Raw genomic sequence first — 15,171 nt, 5'->3', positions numbered from 1 at the left:
TAAAATAAATCTTAAAAAAAGAGAAATATCTGTTTAAATCCACTGTCCATTTTTAAATTGGATTTTTTTCTTATTGAGTGGTTTGTGTTCCTTATCTTATGGATCTGAGCACTCTGTCAGATGCATAGCCTGCAGATATTTTCTCTCCTACTGAAGATTGTTCCTTTACTCTGCTGGTTGTTCCTTTGCTGTGTAGAAGCTCTTTAGTTGGATAAAAATACCTTTGTCTATTTTTGGTTTTGTTCTCTGTGTTTTTGAGGTCTGGTCCAGAAACCCTTGGCCTGTTTCAATACACTGTAGTGATTTCCTTACTTTTCTTCTAGTAGTTTCAGTTTCAGGTGTACCTTTGGGTCTTTCAACCATTGTGAGTTTGTTTTTAATACATGGTGAGAGATTAGAGTGTGCTTTCATTCTTTTGCACGTGGAGATCCAGTTTTCCCAGCACCACTCAGTGAAAAGACTGTCCTTTTTCCAATGCTTGTCCTTAGCGCCTTCATCAGAGATCAGTGGGTTTGTGGATGTGTGAGTTTACTTCTAAGGTCTCTATCATTTTCCACTGGGGATTTCTATTTATAAGACCATGTCATCTGCAAGCTAACAATTTGATTTTTTCCTTTTGATTTTGATGCCCTTTATTTCTTTCTCTCACCTAATTGTTCTGGCTAAGACTTCCTTTACTGTGCTGAATAAAAGTGTAAAAGTGGCAAAATTAGCCTTGTTCTAGATCTTAGAGAACATTCAGCTTTTGCCTGTTTAGTGTGAAGCTGGCTGGATCTATTTTTATGTCAGTACCATCCTAATGTACTCACTGAAGCTTTGTAAAGCATTTTAAATCAAGTACTGTGATACCTCCTGCTTTATGCTTTTTGATTCTGATCACTTTGGCCATTGGAGGTCTTCTGTAGTTCCATACAGATTTTAGTAGGATTTTTTTTTTCTAGTTCTGTGAAAAATATCATTGGGGTTTTTATAAACATTGAGTTGAAGCTGCAAATTTCTTTGGATAGTAGGCAGATTTTAATGACTCTGCATTTCTTTGGGTCCTCTTCAGCTTCTCTCAGCAGGGAGGATTGATGGTTTTCAAGGTTTCATATTTACAAACAAATTAAAGGCAGGGTGCTGTGGAGTCACATTCTTATGTTATTTTTGCCCCTTTAGGTAAGGATGATTCCATTATTTCAAGTCCTGATGTCACTGATATTGCACCAAGTAGAAAGCGGAGGCAGCGAATGCAGAAAAACCTTGGGACAGAACCCAAGATGGCGCCTCAGGAGCAGCACCTTCAAGAAGAAGAAAAGTAAGTCATTCGCTTTGCCAAGCGCAGTGCCGTGAACATTTGAAAAAACCTATCGTGTTAAAGAGTCTATTATCATCTCTGAGTTATTTTTAAGATTAAAATGATCATTTTGGAAATTTTAAAATGTTCAAATCAAAATATTTTCTCAGTCATTTGGTTACTTCCCATTAAGATTTAAAGCAGAAATGCCAGAAATATAAGCATATTTTATGGTTGTTTATAGATTAATTAGAAATGGCATGTAGGATACTAAAAATATTAGGAACCAGCTTGTGTTCAGTAAAGTGTTTCAATCTAATTTACTGCTTAAAGGAGACCCATTGAGCATTCAAATGAGCCACGTCATTTCGTTATGCTTGGTATTTTTTTTCATGTAAAAATGTCCCTTTCAAATCATGTTTATTTCTATTAAATTTTTGCATTGAATATTTTAATATTTTTCACTCTTTAGACTACCCCCTATCTATATCCCAGTGTAGTTTTCATGAGTTGAGGAACTGAAATAATTAGCATTTCATTATGGCAAACAATAAGCATTTATAAAGAATATTAATAACTGAATGCAAAATGAATATTCAAGTCATGTTTGTGTGGGGACATATCTACATATGTTCAGAGAACTATTTTTTTTTCTCTAATTTTCATTAATTAGCAAATAGTCACTGAACAGTGATCACATGGCAGAGGCTGTTTAGTCTGTGGTTTTCAAAGTGTGGACTGAGGTCCCCAGGGGCTCCTGGGATCCTTTTTGGGGATCCACAAGGCCCTCCCTCCTTCAGTCCCATACCTGTGAGAGGCTGCGTTTACTCCATATTCTTCAAATAAAATAGCATATTACAGCTGATTGAATGCAGAAGCTATGGAAAATCCACCTGTTTTTAATCAAGCTAACTATCAAACAGATTTGCAAAGATAAAATAATGCCTTCCCAGGACTTCTTGTTTGGAATTTTTAAGGATGCTTTTTAATGGATGTTATTCATGTTACCACATGCTGCATTTGTGTTACTTTAAATGAATTAATGAATGTTCTACAAGTTTTTCGGTGTTAACTTTGATTATGGCAATACAACCCACATAAACAAAAATGTGGCCTTAAACTCTTGGTTCCCTCAAGAATGTTTAAAAGTGCACAGGGGCCTTGAGAACGGGAAGTGTCGAATTCTGTCATAGGCAGTGAGGACGCAAGGGCTGAGGTCTGAGCTGTGCCTTCAGGAGCCTGGCAGCCCAGCTGGAGGGGGTGTGTAACGTGAAGATGAGAATAGCATAGTTCGCGGTGGGATTATTTTGGCTGTTGATCATTGGGTTTTTTTTTTTTTTTAAGATTTATTTATTTATTTGAAAGGCAGAATTACACAAAGAGAGAAGGAGAGGCATAGAGAGGGGGAGAGAGAGAGAGACAGTGAGAGAGAGAGGTCTTATTTTATTTATTTATTTATTTATTTTTTGACAGGCAGAGTGGATAGTGAGAGAGAGAGAGACAGAGAGAAAAGTCTTCCTTTACCGTTGGTTCACCCTCCAATGGCCGCTGCGGCCAGCGTGCTGATCCGAAGCCGGGAGCCAGGTGCTTCTCCTGGTCTCCTATGTGGGTGTAGGGCCCAAGCACTTGGGCCATCCTCCACTGCACTCCTGGGCCACAGCAGAGAGCTGGACAGGAAGAGGCGCGACCGGGACAGAATCCGGTGCCCTGACCGGGACTAGAACCCCAGGTGCCGGCGCCGCAAGGCGGAGGATTAGCCTATTGAGCCGCTGCGCCGGTCAGTCATTGGGTGTTTGCCCTCTTCACTGTTGACTGTTCTGCTTAGCCTTGCCATCTGCGTACAGAGCTGATTCTCATGTCTTCAGGCAATGTGTGCACACTCCAGACTGCACTAAACTCCTGCTGGTTTGTGTCTATTTATCCATCAGCTATAACCCCTTGATAGAGTCCCCAGAGTTGAAAGTATAGTAGGATCTCTTTTACATAATGAACTGAAAATATTTCCCATTTACAAACATCTGAACAGTCATATTCCTACAGGCTAATCTGAGAAAGAACAAAATTACAGCTGTTAGAAAAATACAGAAAACTCTGTATTTCATTCAGCCAAATCAGTAAATGAGTACTTAGCATGAAGTCTGTGTGAGACGCAATATTGGATTCTGCGGGGTTCGCAGGAGTAGAAGGTAGACACAACCTCAGCCTTCATGGACCTTTCTGTCCAGTTGTTTTGTCTAACAGATTTCAGGGTGAGGGGAGAAGGAAATAGCTGGGTTTTACACTGAAGAGCCGTATCGGGGGCCTTTTCAGTTCAGGTGTGGACTGAATGGAAGGCTTTGACATTGCTAATGTCTTCAGAGTACACTGCGTAGCTTCAGCAGGTTTCTGATACCCATGGTACAGGGATAAAAGAGGATTGGCTAGGAGCCAAAACTAAATATTTTTATTTAGAGTTTTAATAAAGACGGTGTGTGTGTTTCTGGAAACGTGTGTGCAGTTAATACCGTGTTCCTTTTCTGTTCCACACGTAGATGATCAGGTCTGTGTTTATTTTGTATACTTTCACCATTTAGAAAGTTGAAACCACCAACCGTATCACTTCTCTTGAATTGTCTGCTAATTATATCATTGTAGGATGTTTGGGCAGGACTACCCCTAAGTAGAAATGGCAGATATGTGTTAGATATCAGGAAGAATTTTTTTTTTTTTTTTAATTTTTGACAGGCAGAGTGGACAGTGAGAGAGAGAGACAGAGGGAAAGGTCTTCCTTTTGCCGTTGGTTCACCCTCCAATGGCCGCCGCGGTAGGCGCGCTGCGGCCGGCACACCGCGCCGATCCGATGGCAGGAGCCAGGTGCCTATCCTGGTCTCCCATTATCAGGAAGAATTTTAAAGATTAAAGGAAATTTGGTTTAGCATTTACCAATCAAATGTTGTATTGTTGATACCCTGACTTTTAATTATTTTTTGTGACCAAATAAAAGTTAAATTATGTATTATGTTCTTATTTCATTTTGATTTTTTTCCATTTTGGATAGAGGCTAAAATTTTGTGGCTCTTAAAAAGTTAGTAGTTCTAATTTCCAAATTCTTTCTCAAAAACATTAGAAGCTTCTACAAAACACACACAAGGGTGCAAACTGTTGAAATCTTTACTTAGTATATACTAAATTGATCTTCTGTATATAAAGATAATTGAAAATGAATCTTGATGTGAATGGAATGGGAGAGGGAGCAGGAGTTGGGAGGGTTGCGGTCGGGAGGGAAGTTATGGGGGGGGGGGGAGCCATTGTAATCCGTAAGCTGTATTTTGGAAATTTATATTTGCTAAATAAAAGTTAGAAAAAAAACACACACACACACAAGCCATTAGTTCCAGCAAACCTTAGAATAAGAGATTCCCAAATACTAGTGATTAACCCTTTTATTTGTAAACTAAAGCGACTACTTTTTTCCTTTTTCCTTAAGCACATTTCTTCTCTGATAACAGCCTAAGCATCTTTGTGGTTAATACAGCCTGCTGCAGCCCCCCAGGCAGATGCACATGGGATTGCTTAGCTGCTTACCAGTGAAAAGATAAGGCCCCCACCTCTGACCCTCACAGGCCCCTGTGCCCCATGGTAGCAAATTCTGCAGGCTCCAGTCCCTGCAGACATGCCCACCAGGCGCCTTGCCTGTGTCTTCTAGCTTGGCTAGTTAAGGATAAACTGCAGAAAGCAGTAATCATAGATACTGTGTTTAATTTCTTTTTTCCTTTGTGCAATTATTTTACCCATCCAGGATTGAGTTGATTTGTCTGTAAATGAAAGAATTAAACTACACGATCTGTAAAATCTCTCCCAACACTGTTGTACCTTTATCTGTCCACCACTTTCAAGAGGTGAATATGATCTAGCAATAAATCACTTATACATTTATTATCTATAAACTATAAAATATCCATGAGAAAATAATTGCGGCCATTTGGGGAGTAACTCTGCCTCTCAAATAAATAAATCTTTTTTAAAAGTTACAAGTTTATAAATATGGTATAATACAAAATTTTAAATACAAGTTGTTTTATATTCTTAAACTGTGAAGCAAAATTAAAAAAATTTGAAGTTAATTGAACATTTATTGTGATTCTGTGTCCTTGTTCCAGTGTCAAATTACAGGGAACAGAGAGATATAAAGACATATAGCAGTTATGATTAGTGCTTTGTATGTTATCTCTCATCGAAACCTCAGACTCTACAGGGTAGGTATTAGTTTATCCTTCTTAGTGGTAAAAACGACCAAGACTCAGCGAGATACAGTCATTTACCTTGAGCAGCACTGCCAGTGTTTTATTTCAGTCTGTTCTTGGTCCACGCCCTCAACAGGATACGTGATCTCTACAGAGCCAGAGACATACGCAAATAATCCTTGGATTTCAAGGACAGTGAGGGATGTGTGCTAGCAGTAGGGTTCTGAGTTGGAATTACTGGAATAGTTTCCAGATTTTAGAATATGGTGTCATTAGTGGTCATTGATTAGAGCATTTAACGTGAATCTGAGAGAACCACTTGTGATCTTTGCCAATGAGGTATACAGGGAGCTCATTGTTAGGATTACAAATCCTTCTTCAGTAGCTCGTCAGTATCAGAAATTCACAATGTGTTACTTGTATATCATATTTAATTTGTGTTCATGGTTAAGCAGTATAATAAAATTTTCTTCCCAAAAGGAAACTAGTTAACCTAATTCCTCCTGAGTTAATGAAGTGATTGAAAAGTAGCAGTGGTAATTACTAGCATTTGATAAAACAACTGTTATTTTTCAACTGAGAGCAGTAATCAATTTGGTGGTCAACTTTCAAACTATCAAAGTGAACTATGTGTATCAAATATAAAAGAAAATGTGTGGTAAAGCTGTTGTACCAATACAAATTCTATATAATAAAACAAATATAATATATGAGAAAATAAGCCTCAAAACTACTGTGGAAATATTTAACCCTACGCATTCTATAAAATGCTGGTAAAGTATACTTAGATCAAGGGTGGAGAAGGAAAGTCAAACTCTACATTAGCATATTGCTTTTTGATAAGCATGCCTAAATTTCTGGAATTGCATTTAAACAAGAACGAAATGACATAATGATGATGATCCAGGACTGTCCGGTTTCTTCAGTCTGACACTTTTTTAGCTCTTCCATACATGCTTCTATGTTGGTAAGACAACAGACTTGCCCTCAAAACAGATGTTACATCTCAGGCAAAGCAAAGGTGACCTCCCCAAGTGTCCAGGCTTTAAAGCATAACCATGGAGAGTAGACAGTGACATGATTAGTGAGCAACTGAACATCATTCACACAGGAAGGTCTAGCACATTATTCAAGTTCTGTAAATGAAAGTAAAAACTATAATGCGGATGGTTTCTCAGATTGTCATACATATGTCCTGTAGCAATCTGCCTATAAAGTAAAATCTCAAATAATAAAATGGGAAAATATTAACAGAAATTAGTAAGGTAACATGCATTTGTACTAAATAACATTTTAATTGATTATTGTAATATGATTTGGATAGTGTGAATTAATATGCCTCTTGTGATGTCTTAAAAATATGATATAACCCAAGGTAGATGTAATTTTCTCAATTTCCAAGTTTAGTCTAAAAAATAGTGATGCAGTGTTATGTCGAAACAGTTTAGTCCTGAAATACTAAGCCTGTTAAATAATGTCCAAAACTGTACTCTGCACAGTTTAAGCTGCTTATCTAAGGTCACTCCACTAGTGAGTGATTGTAATTACACAGTAGATTAATTAATGACATACCTCTTACTGTTCATAAAAGAGGATACGAAAGAGACTGCCTTTACATTGAGGAATTATTTGGGCTCATGAAATTTAGCCATAGACCGGCTTAGTCATTACTGAGTTATTCTTATCCTTTCTCAATGTAACTGTGGATTCAGCATTACCTAGCCTCTGCTGCTTATGAAACTTTTTGACCCCATGGTGTTCTCCTTCAGCTTACTATAGACAAGAAAGTATCACCTGCCTATAACACACATTAAAAATACATGAAATATTTGAATGGATAGCTCCTTACGTACATGTTCTAAGGATATCCAGTAGAAGTAAATCTTAAATGACCATGATTAAGAGTTTTCAAAATTCTATGTGTTTCAAGGTTATGCATAAACAAAGATGTTTTATCAGATTCTTAATCATGTTAAACTAAAAAAGTTGACAGGTAATGAGTTTATTATGCAGTTTTTGTCTCTTTCTCTTAGTAATGAAGAAATGATTGCACAAATACTTTCAATTTTGTAGTTGACATTACCACAACATACTAATCATTATATTGTTAATATAATTAACATCTGGGAAGCCTAACTTCATTCGTTGTTTTCAATTCTCAATCTATGCAAATTTCAAACATTTCTGTCTGTTCCTCACAATGTAGTTTCTCCTCCCAGCACAGTTTTATCCAGTGTAGGAGTACCTTATGATTTCACATGACTAAGGGAACACTGAAGACGCTGTTTGTTGAAACAAGGGTTCTGACTATTGCTGAGTAAATGAGATAAGGTTGCCGATCTCATATTGCTCAGTGTGTGAGCGAGAAGACACATGTTAATCCTATCATTGCCTAGATATGCAATTGTACACTTCTGAAGGATTTAGGGAGACAGCAAAAAAGGATGTGGCTTGGCTTGAGAATCATCCTGTGAGCTACGATCGTGAAGTAAGATAGTAGACAGGGGCAGAGCAGAGTGCTCAGGTGAGGACACAACGGGTGAGTGCCTGCTCAAGTAGAATGCGTGTGGGATGAAGCGAGGGAGCAAGGAAGAGAGGGCTTGAGGTGGGCTGCAGGAGGCCAGAGCAGGCAGGTGCAGAGCCTATGGTAGGCAGTCAGCCTTTCCTAGGGTCGCGTTGCAACAAGACTTTTCTCCTGTTTGCCCTATCTTTAACACTCCCTTTCAATTCTTGTTAAGAGTTACCACGTTATCACATCGACCAGAAAACTCAGATATTTGGGGGGCATCAGTGCATCTTCTTAGATCTAGTGACCTAAATTTATCTAAAGCTATCATACTTTCCTTTAAAAAAAAATGCTCTTTTTCAAACGGATTAAAGTGGTACAATTTTGAATTCCCAGTAATAAAGCTTTCATTCTTTTGAAACACAGGAAGCAAGAAGTGGGCATGTGTTGGCAGTCCTGAGGTGAGCTTGAACTGCCATTTTGCCCATTTTTGGTAAATATAAATCTTTCGTTAAGGAAACATTTTAGATTGTTAATGATTTCCTGCTTTTAGTAAGACTGAACTTGTTGAATCTGGTACATATTGATAAATGCTGGGAAAGTCATGTGACTGATACACAGAGTATGACGACAGTCCCGTGCTGTCAGCACTGAGAGCTGTCACCCACATGACCGTGTGCTGTGCTTCCCTTGCTCCTGACTGTGTTGTGCCGGCTGAAACTGGGATTTATAGATTCCTTTGGCATGTCTTTTTACTTCTGTATATTAAACAAAATGAGCCAGCTGACAAAGACTACAGAAGTTGTGAAATTCCTTGTGTATTTATAGACTTTAGTTATATTTCCAGGTGAAATCCTGAATGTAAACAAGAATATTGTTAAATTTTCTTTCTATAAACCTGTAAGGGCATAGTGTGTATCTGAACAAAATGGCCCTCTCTTTGGGCTTCATTAGACATGGAGCTCACAATCGTAATGAAGGCATGCTTTATCATGCAACATAATAGCCAATAAAAGAGTTTTTCGTTTAAATCTTCTTTATGAGCTCTCATTATTTCTCTCAGTGTTCTACAAAAACCTAATATCTCCAGCTGTATTCGTATCAGTAAATTAAAGTTTGTTTCATTCTGTTGGTATGATCTGAGGTCAGTTGAGGCCCCATAAACTAGTCTGATTATTCTAACACATTGATTACTTTATCTAAATTTAGTCAATTTTCCAGTCTTGTTGAAATTAGCAGCCAGGTAATAAAATCAACCAAATAACAAAGTGATTATATTAAATGATTTGATTAATGTTTGATGGTTGGCATTTCTTTAACTGTTTCACTGTCTCTCTCTCTACCTGGATTCCTTGTTTTCTTCTTCTAGGTGATCTGTTTCTTATTTCCATATGCTCTCTCTGTCTATCAGAAGAAAACCAATTTCAAGATATACTGAGTTTAGCTATGAAACAGCTTAGCTAACGCCTCATAGAGACATAACAATGAAAACCTCTTGTCACAATCAGAGCTGCAGATCCCACACGACCAAAGGAGACCAAACCAAAGCCACAGCACAGCCAGGATCACTCACATGCCTAATAACAGAAATTAGACTCAGAGATACACCATACGCGCTCCATTCCCGAACAGGAGCATAACATCTCCTGTGGCTGAGAGAAGAGCTAAACAGACTGATGGGAACAAGTACTCCTAGCTTTCAGATTTGGGTTAAGTGGGGGAAGGAAACACCACAGCAAGTAATTCCTTTGACACCATTTAATGTTTCAAATGTTCATAAGTATAGCACCCGTATACAGTCAGACTTGGGAACTATAGTAGGGTATTATTTTAGGATATGGAACCTCAAAATTCCTGGATATCAGAGGTTTTTAAAATAAAGGAACATTTCAACCATAATTGTAGGATTTTAGGCATTAAAAAAGAAGTACAAGAAAAAAAAACCTTGTTTTGTAAACAGGATGGCATAAGAAAAATCTTTGATGTGTCTAAGCACCTGCCTCTTCCTCTCCCCCCAGTCCTGTGCTCAGGAAACCTGCTGACCCCTGATGGCCCTGCCAGGGGTAATGGGGTCCTCTCCTAAGAGATTCGGGTGACTGGAGTATATTAGGACACCTCTAAGAGCAGATCCACATCAACCATTAAAGTAGTTTGGGCCAAAAGTACAAATAAATACTTGTATGGTGCTCGATGTTTTTATGTACTCTTCGGCTTCTGCTGTCTAACAAGCAAAAATATATAGGTTCGCAGACATGATTTAGTCCACAGACATGATTTAGTCTTGCACATGATGGATGTCTTCTGAAAACACGAGGTTCGAGTACATTGTTAAAACGACCTGAAAAATATTATGAAATCATAACGTTTCACAGATGTTGCTCCTTGAACTGCAGTAAAGGAGTTTTAGCTGTGTGCTCTAAATCAGCCTTTCAGGGGTCCCATTAAGAAACTGTGTAGCTGCAGTATCTCAGAGGAGTAGTGAACTGGCCAAACACTTCTCACGCACACCGTGGGTTGCGTGTGTGATTTAATTTGCCAAGGTTACACAATCTTGGCAGAGAACTGATGGCTGCAGGGAGCAGGAAAAGGTGCACTATAGGTCAGCCTATAGCCCAGCTGTCACTGATAAGCATGTGCCTGTGGTGTGGTCTTCCTGGACCCAGAAGAGCTCAGTTCTTGCCTTTTTATACTAGTTGCTCACAGCATCATCCTTGAAGAAATTGCACAAACCCTGCACTTTGTTTAGAGGAGTAATTACAAACATCGGGCTCCTCTGGCCGCCTAACCACAGCTACTACTCTGTCTTTCAAAGCTGTGCAGGGTTCTAAAGAGCTTACTTCCCCCCAGCTAAGCCAGTTGTAATTCAATAGAATTGGAGCATCATGTGTCTTTGTACATAAATTTGCACATACAAGTAATTGATTTTTCTCCTTAGAATCAATTCCCAAAAATGTAATTACTAGGTTAGAGGACATGTATCCTTGTCAGTACTTTGCTGTTTCGCAAGAATTCATCCAGAAAGGATTTAACAATTTGTACTCCCTCATTCAGTGTTTGCCTTTTGTTTTTTTTGTTTTCCAATTCATTTTGGTCATTGACAGATCCTTTCAATCAGTGACTAGTAGCCCATTTAAATTTTGTAATTCATCATTAGAGAATCCATAGTTTTCAGCTATTTATTGATATTGGGACTTCATCTTTTATTATATAGTCACAGCTTCAACTGATTTTCATTGGCTATCTTTGTCTCCTACTGCTTTATAGAAGCACCTTATATCTTAAATATTAGTTTATGTTTCTCTGCTAGTTACTTGTGTTTTCGCTTTGTAAATGACATTTGGTATTCACCTAAGTTATGTGTTAAATCTATTCCCTAGAAATAATGACAATATTTAATGTTCATTGCATATTGATTATGTCTTACACATTGTGCTAAGCCCTTTTTACGCACTATCTCAATTAACTGTATCCATCACGTTGATTAGAAAGCTGATTCCTTGAGGGTTAGAGAACTTGCTCAAAGATAAGCACTCCATCTGTGCTCTTCAATCTAGGAGTATCTGATTCTGAGGACCATACTTTATAGCCACGCGATTATATAACTAGAATTTATTTGATTACTGTGTGCCAGGTTCTGAGGTAAGCACTTCTGTCTCATCACATTCATTCATTTATTCTCAGCATAGTTTTATGAATTCTTCTTTTTGTATCCGTACCTGTAAATCGCTTACTAAACATGAGTTTCAGCAAGGTTAACTGCTTGCTCAGAATTGCTGCAACACAGCCTTTGAGACAGAACCATAAGCTCTGTGACTGCAGGCTTATGATGGACTTAATACCTTGTCCCGCCTTCCTTTCAAGATGGACGTGAGAGTCAGCCTAGGTCCTGTGTGAAAGCTCTCACTAACTAGGATGCTCTAGGAAGATGATACTCTGTGGTTTGTAAAGCATTGTTTTAACCCCAGGCTTCTAGCTAAATATTGGAAAAAGTTTCCTGGGAATGAAATGCTTTTAGAAAATTTGAATGTGAAAAGCTTTCTTTTCTTGTAATTTTTATGGAAAAGAAGGTTGTTCATACCCTTTTTTGTGCTAACTCAGCAAATGGTTTTCTTGCATTTAGCAATCAGTATAGTCTGATGTTGGATGAAAATAGTATATTTGGAGGGATGATGTTGGAGGTCTGATGTTGGAGGACTTTATTTATTTATTTATTTGACAGGCAGAGTGGACAGTGAGAGAGAGAGACAGAGAGAAAGGTCTTCCTTTTTGCCCTTGGTTCACCCTCCAATGGCCGCTGTGGCCGGCACATCTCGCTGATCTGAAGCCAGGAGCCAGGTGCTTATCCTGGTCTCCCATGGGGTGCAGGGCCCAAGCACTTGAGCCATCCTCCCACTGCCCTCCAGGGCCACAGCAGAGAGCTGGCCTGGAAGAGGGGCAACCGGGACAGAATCCAGCGCCCCAACCGGGACTAGAACCTGGGATGCCGGCGCCGCAAGGCGGAGGATTAACCTATTGAGCCGCGGTGCCAGCCGGAGGACTTTATTTTAAAACAACTAATTTGCAAAGTATGCCTTAGACATATATATAAACAGAGAGAGAGAGTTCAAAAGTGCTAATTGGCCATCCTATTTTTTTTTTTTCAAAAAGAACCTCTTTTCATGTTTATACCTTGATTCTTAAAAATTGGCTAACAATTCATTGCTTTTTTCTGGTTTAAATCTCAAAATAATTGGAAAGCAGCTGCATGTGTGTTTAATGGAGAATATAACCATGAGATTCAGGTATCTGATTCTTGTTGAATTTTTGGTACCTGAACTTTAAACTTCTTTAATGTCAAATTATGGACTTAAAATGAATGTTCAATTGGTATATATTTACTTTAGTCATCATGAGCAAACCTCATTTTTTACACAACTTTAATTTTATGATAATGTTTATGTTAGTTGCAAAAGTAAACACAGTGGTGGTTTTAAAACGAGATAGGTTTTTATTAGCTTCCCTCCGTGTTTGCCTAACTGCTCAAGCTGCTGCTCTCACTCTCATTGCTGCGGGTTTTGATTAATGGGCCCTTGGACTCCTTCCAGAGTACACTGATTACGGTCAGGGCACTTCCAAGATGATTTATTAATTGTGTTTGCAACTCAAAATAATTAAGGAAAGATTGATCATATTGTTATTACAGGTTTGCCAATAAAACCAGAAGTAACATTCTAAGATAAAGTTTTTCTAAGCAGGTATTTTTTAAATGTACAAAATATCAATGTATTAATAATTTTTAAATATTAATTTTTAACCATAGTTTATGGCCTTTTAAAACACAAGTATTAAATGTATCAGAGGCTTAGCCTTGAAAGTGCACCTATTTTAAGCTGATTTTAACGTAGTTTCAGGATAATATGTTTCAGTAGAACTTACATAGGTGTTTGAAAGTACTTCCATGTTTATAATTCACCCTGAAACAACCATTGCTACAATTCCCCCAGGCTATGACATATATTTAAATTTCAAATTACTGACAGACTCAAATTTCGTTTTTTTTTAATTTAATAGGAGTCTGTTGTAATCTTTCTGAGTTTTATGTGAAGGAAATTTATCATGTATCATATATACTATGCCCCTAACATTTGAAAGATTTTAATACATAAAATTTCTCCAAATTTACCTTGATAATAATTATTTTATCAGACATTTTTAGGGTTTATTTTAAGCATTCTATGCACAGAGAATAATGTGTAAATGTTTATTATACCCGATCAGCTGGGTTATGAATCAAAAGAAATGACTCCCTGCTTGTAATTCATATCATTCAATAGTGAAGGAAAAAACGAGCGCTTTTCTATTATTTGCCTTACGGTATTCAAAATTTACATTGTAATGGCAAACGTCAATATTGTCTACCATGGTATATATCTAAATGTCAAATAGGTGTTTGATTTATATTAAAACATCCTGAAATAAAGTGTCTATCAGAGCAGAACTGAAGGGTTTTTTCATGTTGTCTGAAATAGAAACTAGTTATGCCACAGTAAGGACGTATGATCTTCCAGAGTGAATGAGATGTGAGCAAACAGAATAAAGACATTAGACATAAGAATAAAAAACAGTAAACCTAAGAAATTGAAAATACGCATCAATCAGTTAGTATTGTTCAAGAATTGTGTTGGTCATTGGTAAATCATTACTAACGAACAAGGAGTACCAATATTTGTGTAAGCATCATTATTTATTTTCAGTAAATTTTAGCATATATATTTTCTTTAAATATAAAGCTTTTATAGTAATCTTATTTTTAAACGATTGCTAAAAATTATAATTTCTCTAGATCAAAATTTTATGTGTTGCTTTAAAAAATACTATATGTATAATAAACATTGAACAAAGCAATTCTGTCATTACCAGAGTCACTGCTTACTACTGCAAATGCCATTTCTGAAATACACTAGTAAGAGATAGTCCCAGGCTGTGTCTTCAGCAATCATTGTTTATATAATAAACCAATAAAGGGAGATCAATCCATAATACACATGCATATCTTTTGTTTTGTGGCCACATAGTATTTTCTGACAAACTACTATGTCTACAACTTGGCTGTAGCAATGTCTCAGTGTGCCAAGTCCCACAGTAGCAAAAGAACTATGTAGTTTTAGAGGAGACAAAGTTGATTCTGCAAGACCATCAAATAAGGAGCTGTTATAAAATACGACTGACCAGGATGAGGAGCTGGTTAAGTCTGGCTTTGCAGGGGAGTGGTTTTTCCAGAAGTGTGAAGGGAAGACAGATAATACAAGGACTAATCATTGAGGGTAGTCTACAGAACCCCCTTCCCCCCAGCCTGCCTCTGCAGGTTTTATCATGCCTGTGGCCCCTGGCCCAGAGGCTTCGTGAGACATGACTGTCTGTTGTTGTCTCTGGGATGCAAAGGAGACTTCCACGTGTAATTTGGGGATGTTACCAATAAAATGAAGAGGCACACATGCCCGTGACTTGTTCTCCACTCTCAGCCCATCCCCCAGCTAGCATGAGGGAAGGCGTCCCGGGAGAAGGGGCAGCAGCAGACAGGGCAATTGTGGGTCCGGGATGGTTGGCGTGGAGGAAGGCAGCATTTTCTCCATAGACCAGAGAAGGAAGTGACTTGGCACTTGCTGTGTCTTTTTTGTTAAAGAACC

The 15,171-nt window shown here is 38.0% G+C and overlaps 1 protein-coding gene across 8 annotated transcripts in view; it reads left to right on the top strand.

Annotated features, from left to right (window-relative positions):
• Positions 1–15,171, top strand: part of XRCC4 (X-ray repair cross complementing 4) — a 338,412-nt gene that overhangs the window by 164,335 nt on the left and 158,906 nt on the right. For 6 of the 8 annotated variants that reach the window (XM_062212454.1, XM_062212451.1, XM_062212457.1 and 3 more), the window contains exon 7: positions 1,159–1,297. In XM_062212454.1, coding sequence (XP_062068438.1) covers positions 1,159–1,297 — 139 coding nt within the window. The remainder of the gene's footprint in view (positions 1–1,158; positions 1,298–15,171) is intronic. The other 2 variants (XM_062212455.1, XM_062212456.1) reach the window with 1 other exon arrangement.

Source organism: Lepus europaeus, chromosome 15 (genome assembly GCF_033115175.1).
Source record: "Lepus europaeus isolate LE1 chromosome 15, mLepTim1.pri, whole genome shotgun sequence".
NCBI lineage: Eukaryota > Metazoa > Chordata > Mammalia > Lagomorpha > Leporidae > Lepus > Lepus europaeus.
Note: the sequence above shows the minus strand (reverse complement) of the source record. Positions and strands in the feature narration are given on the sequence as shown.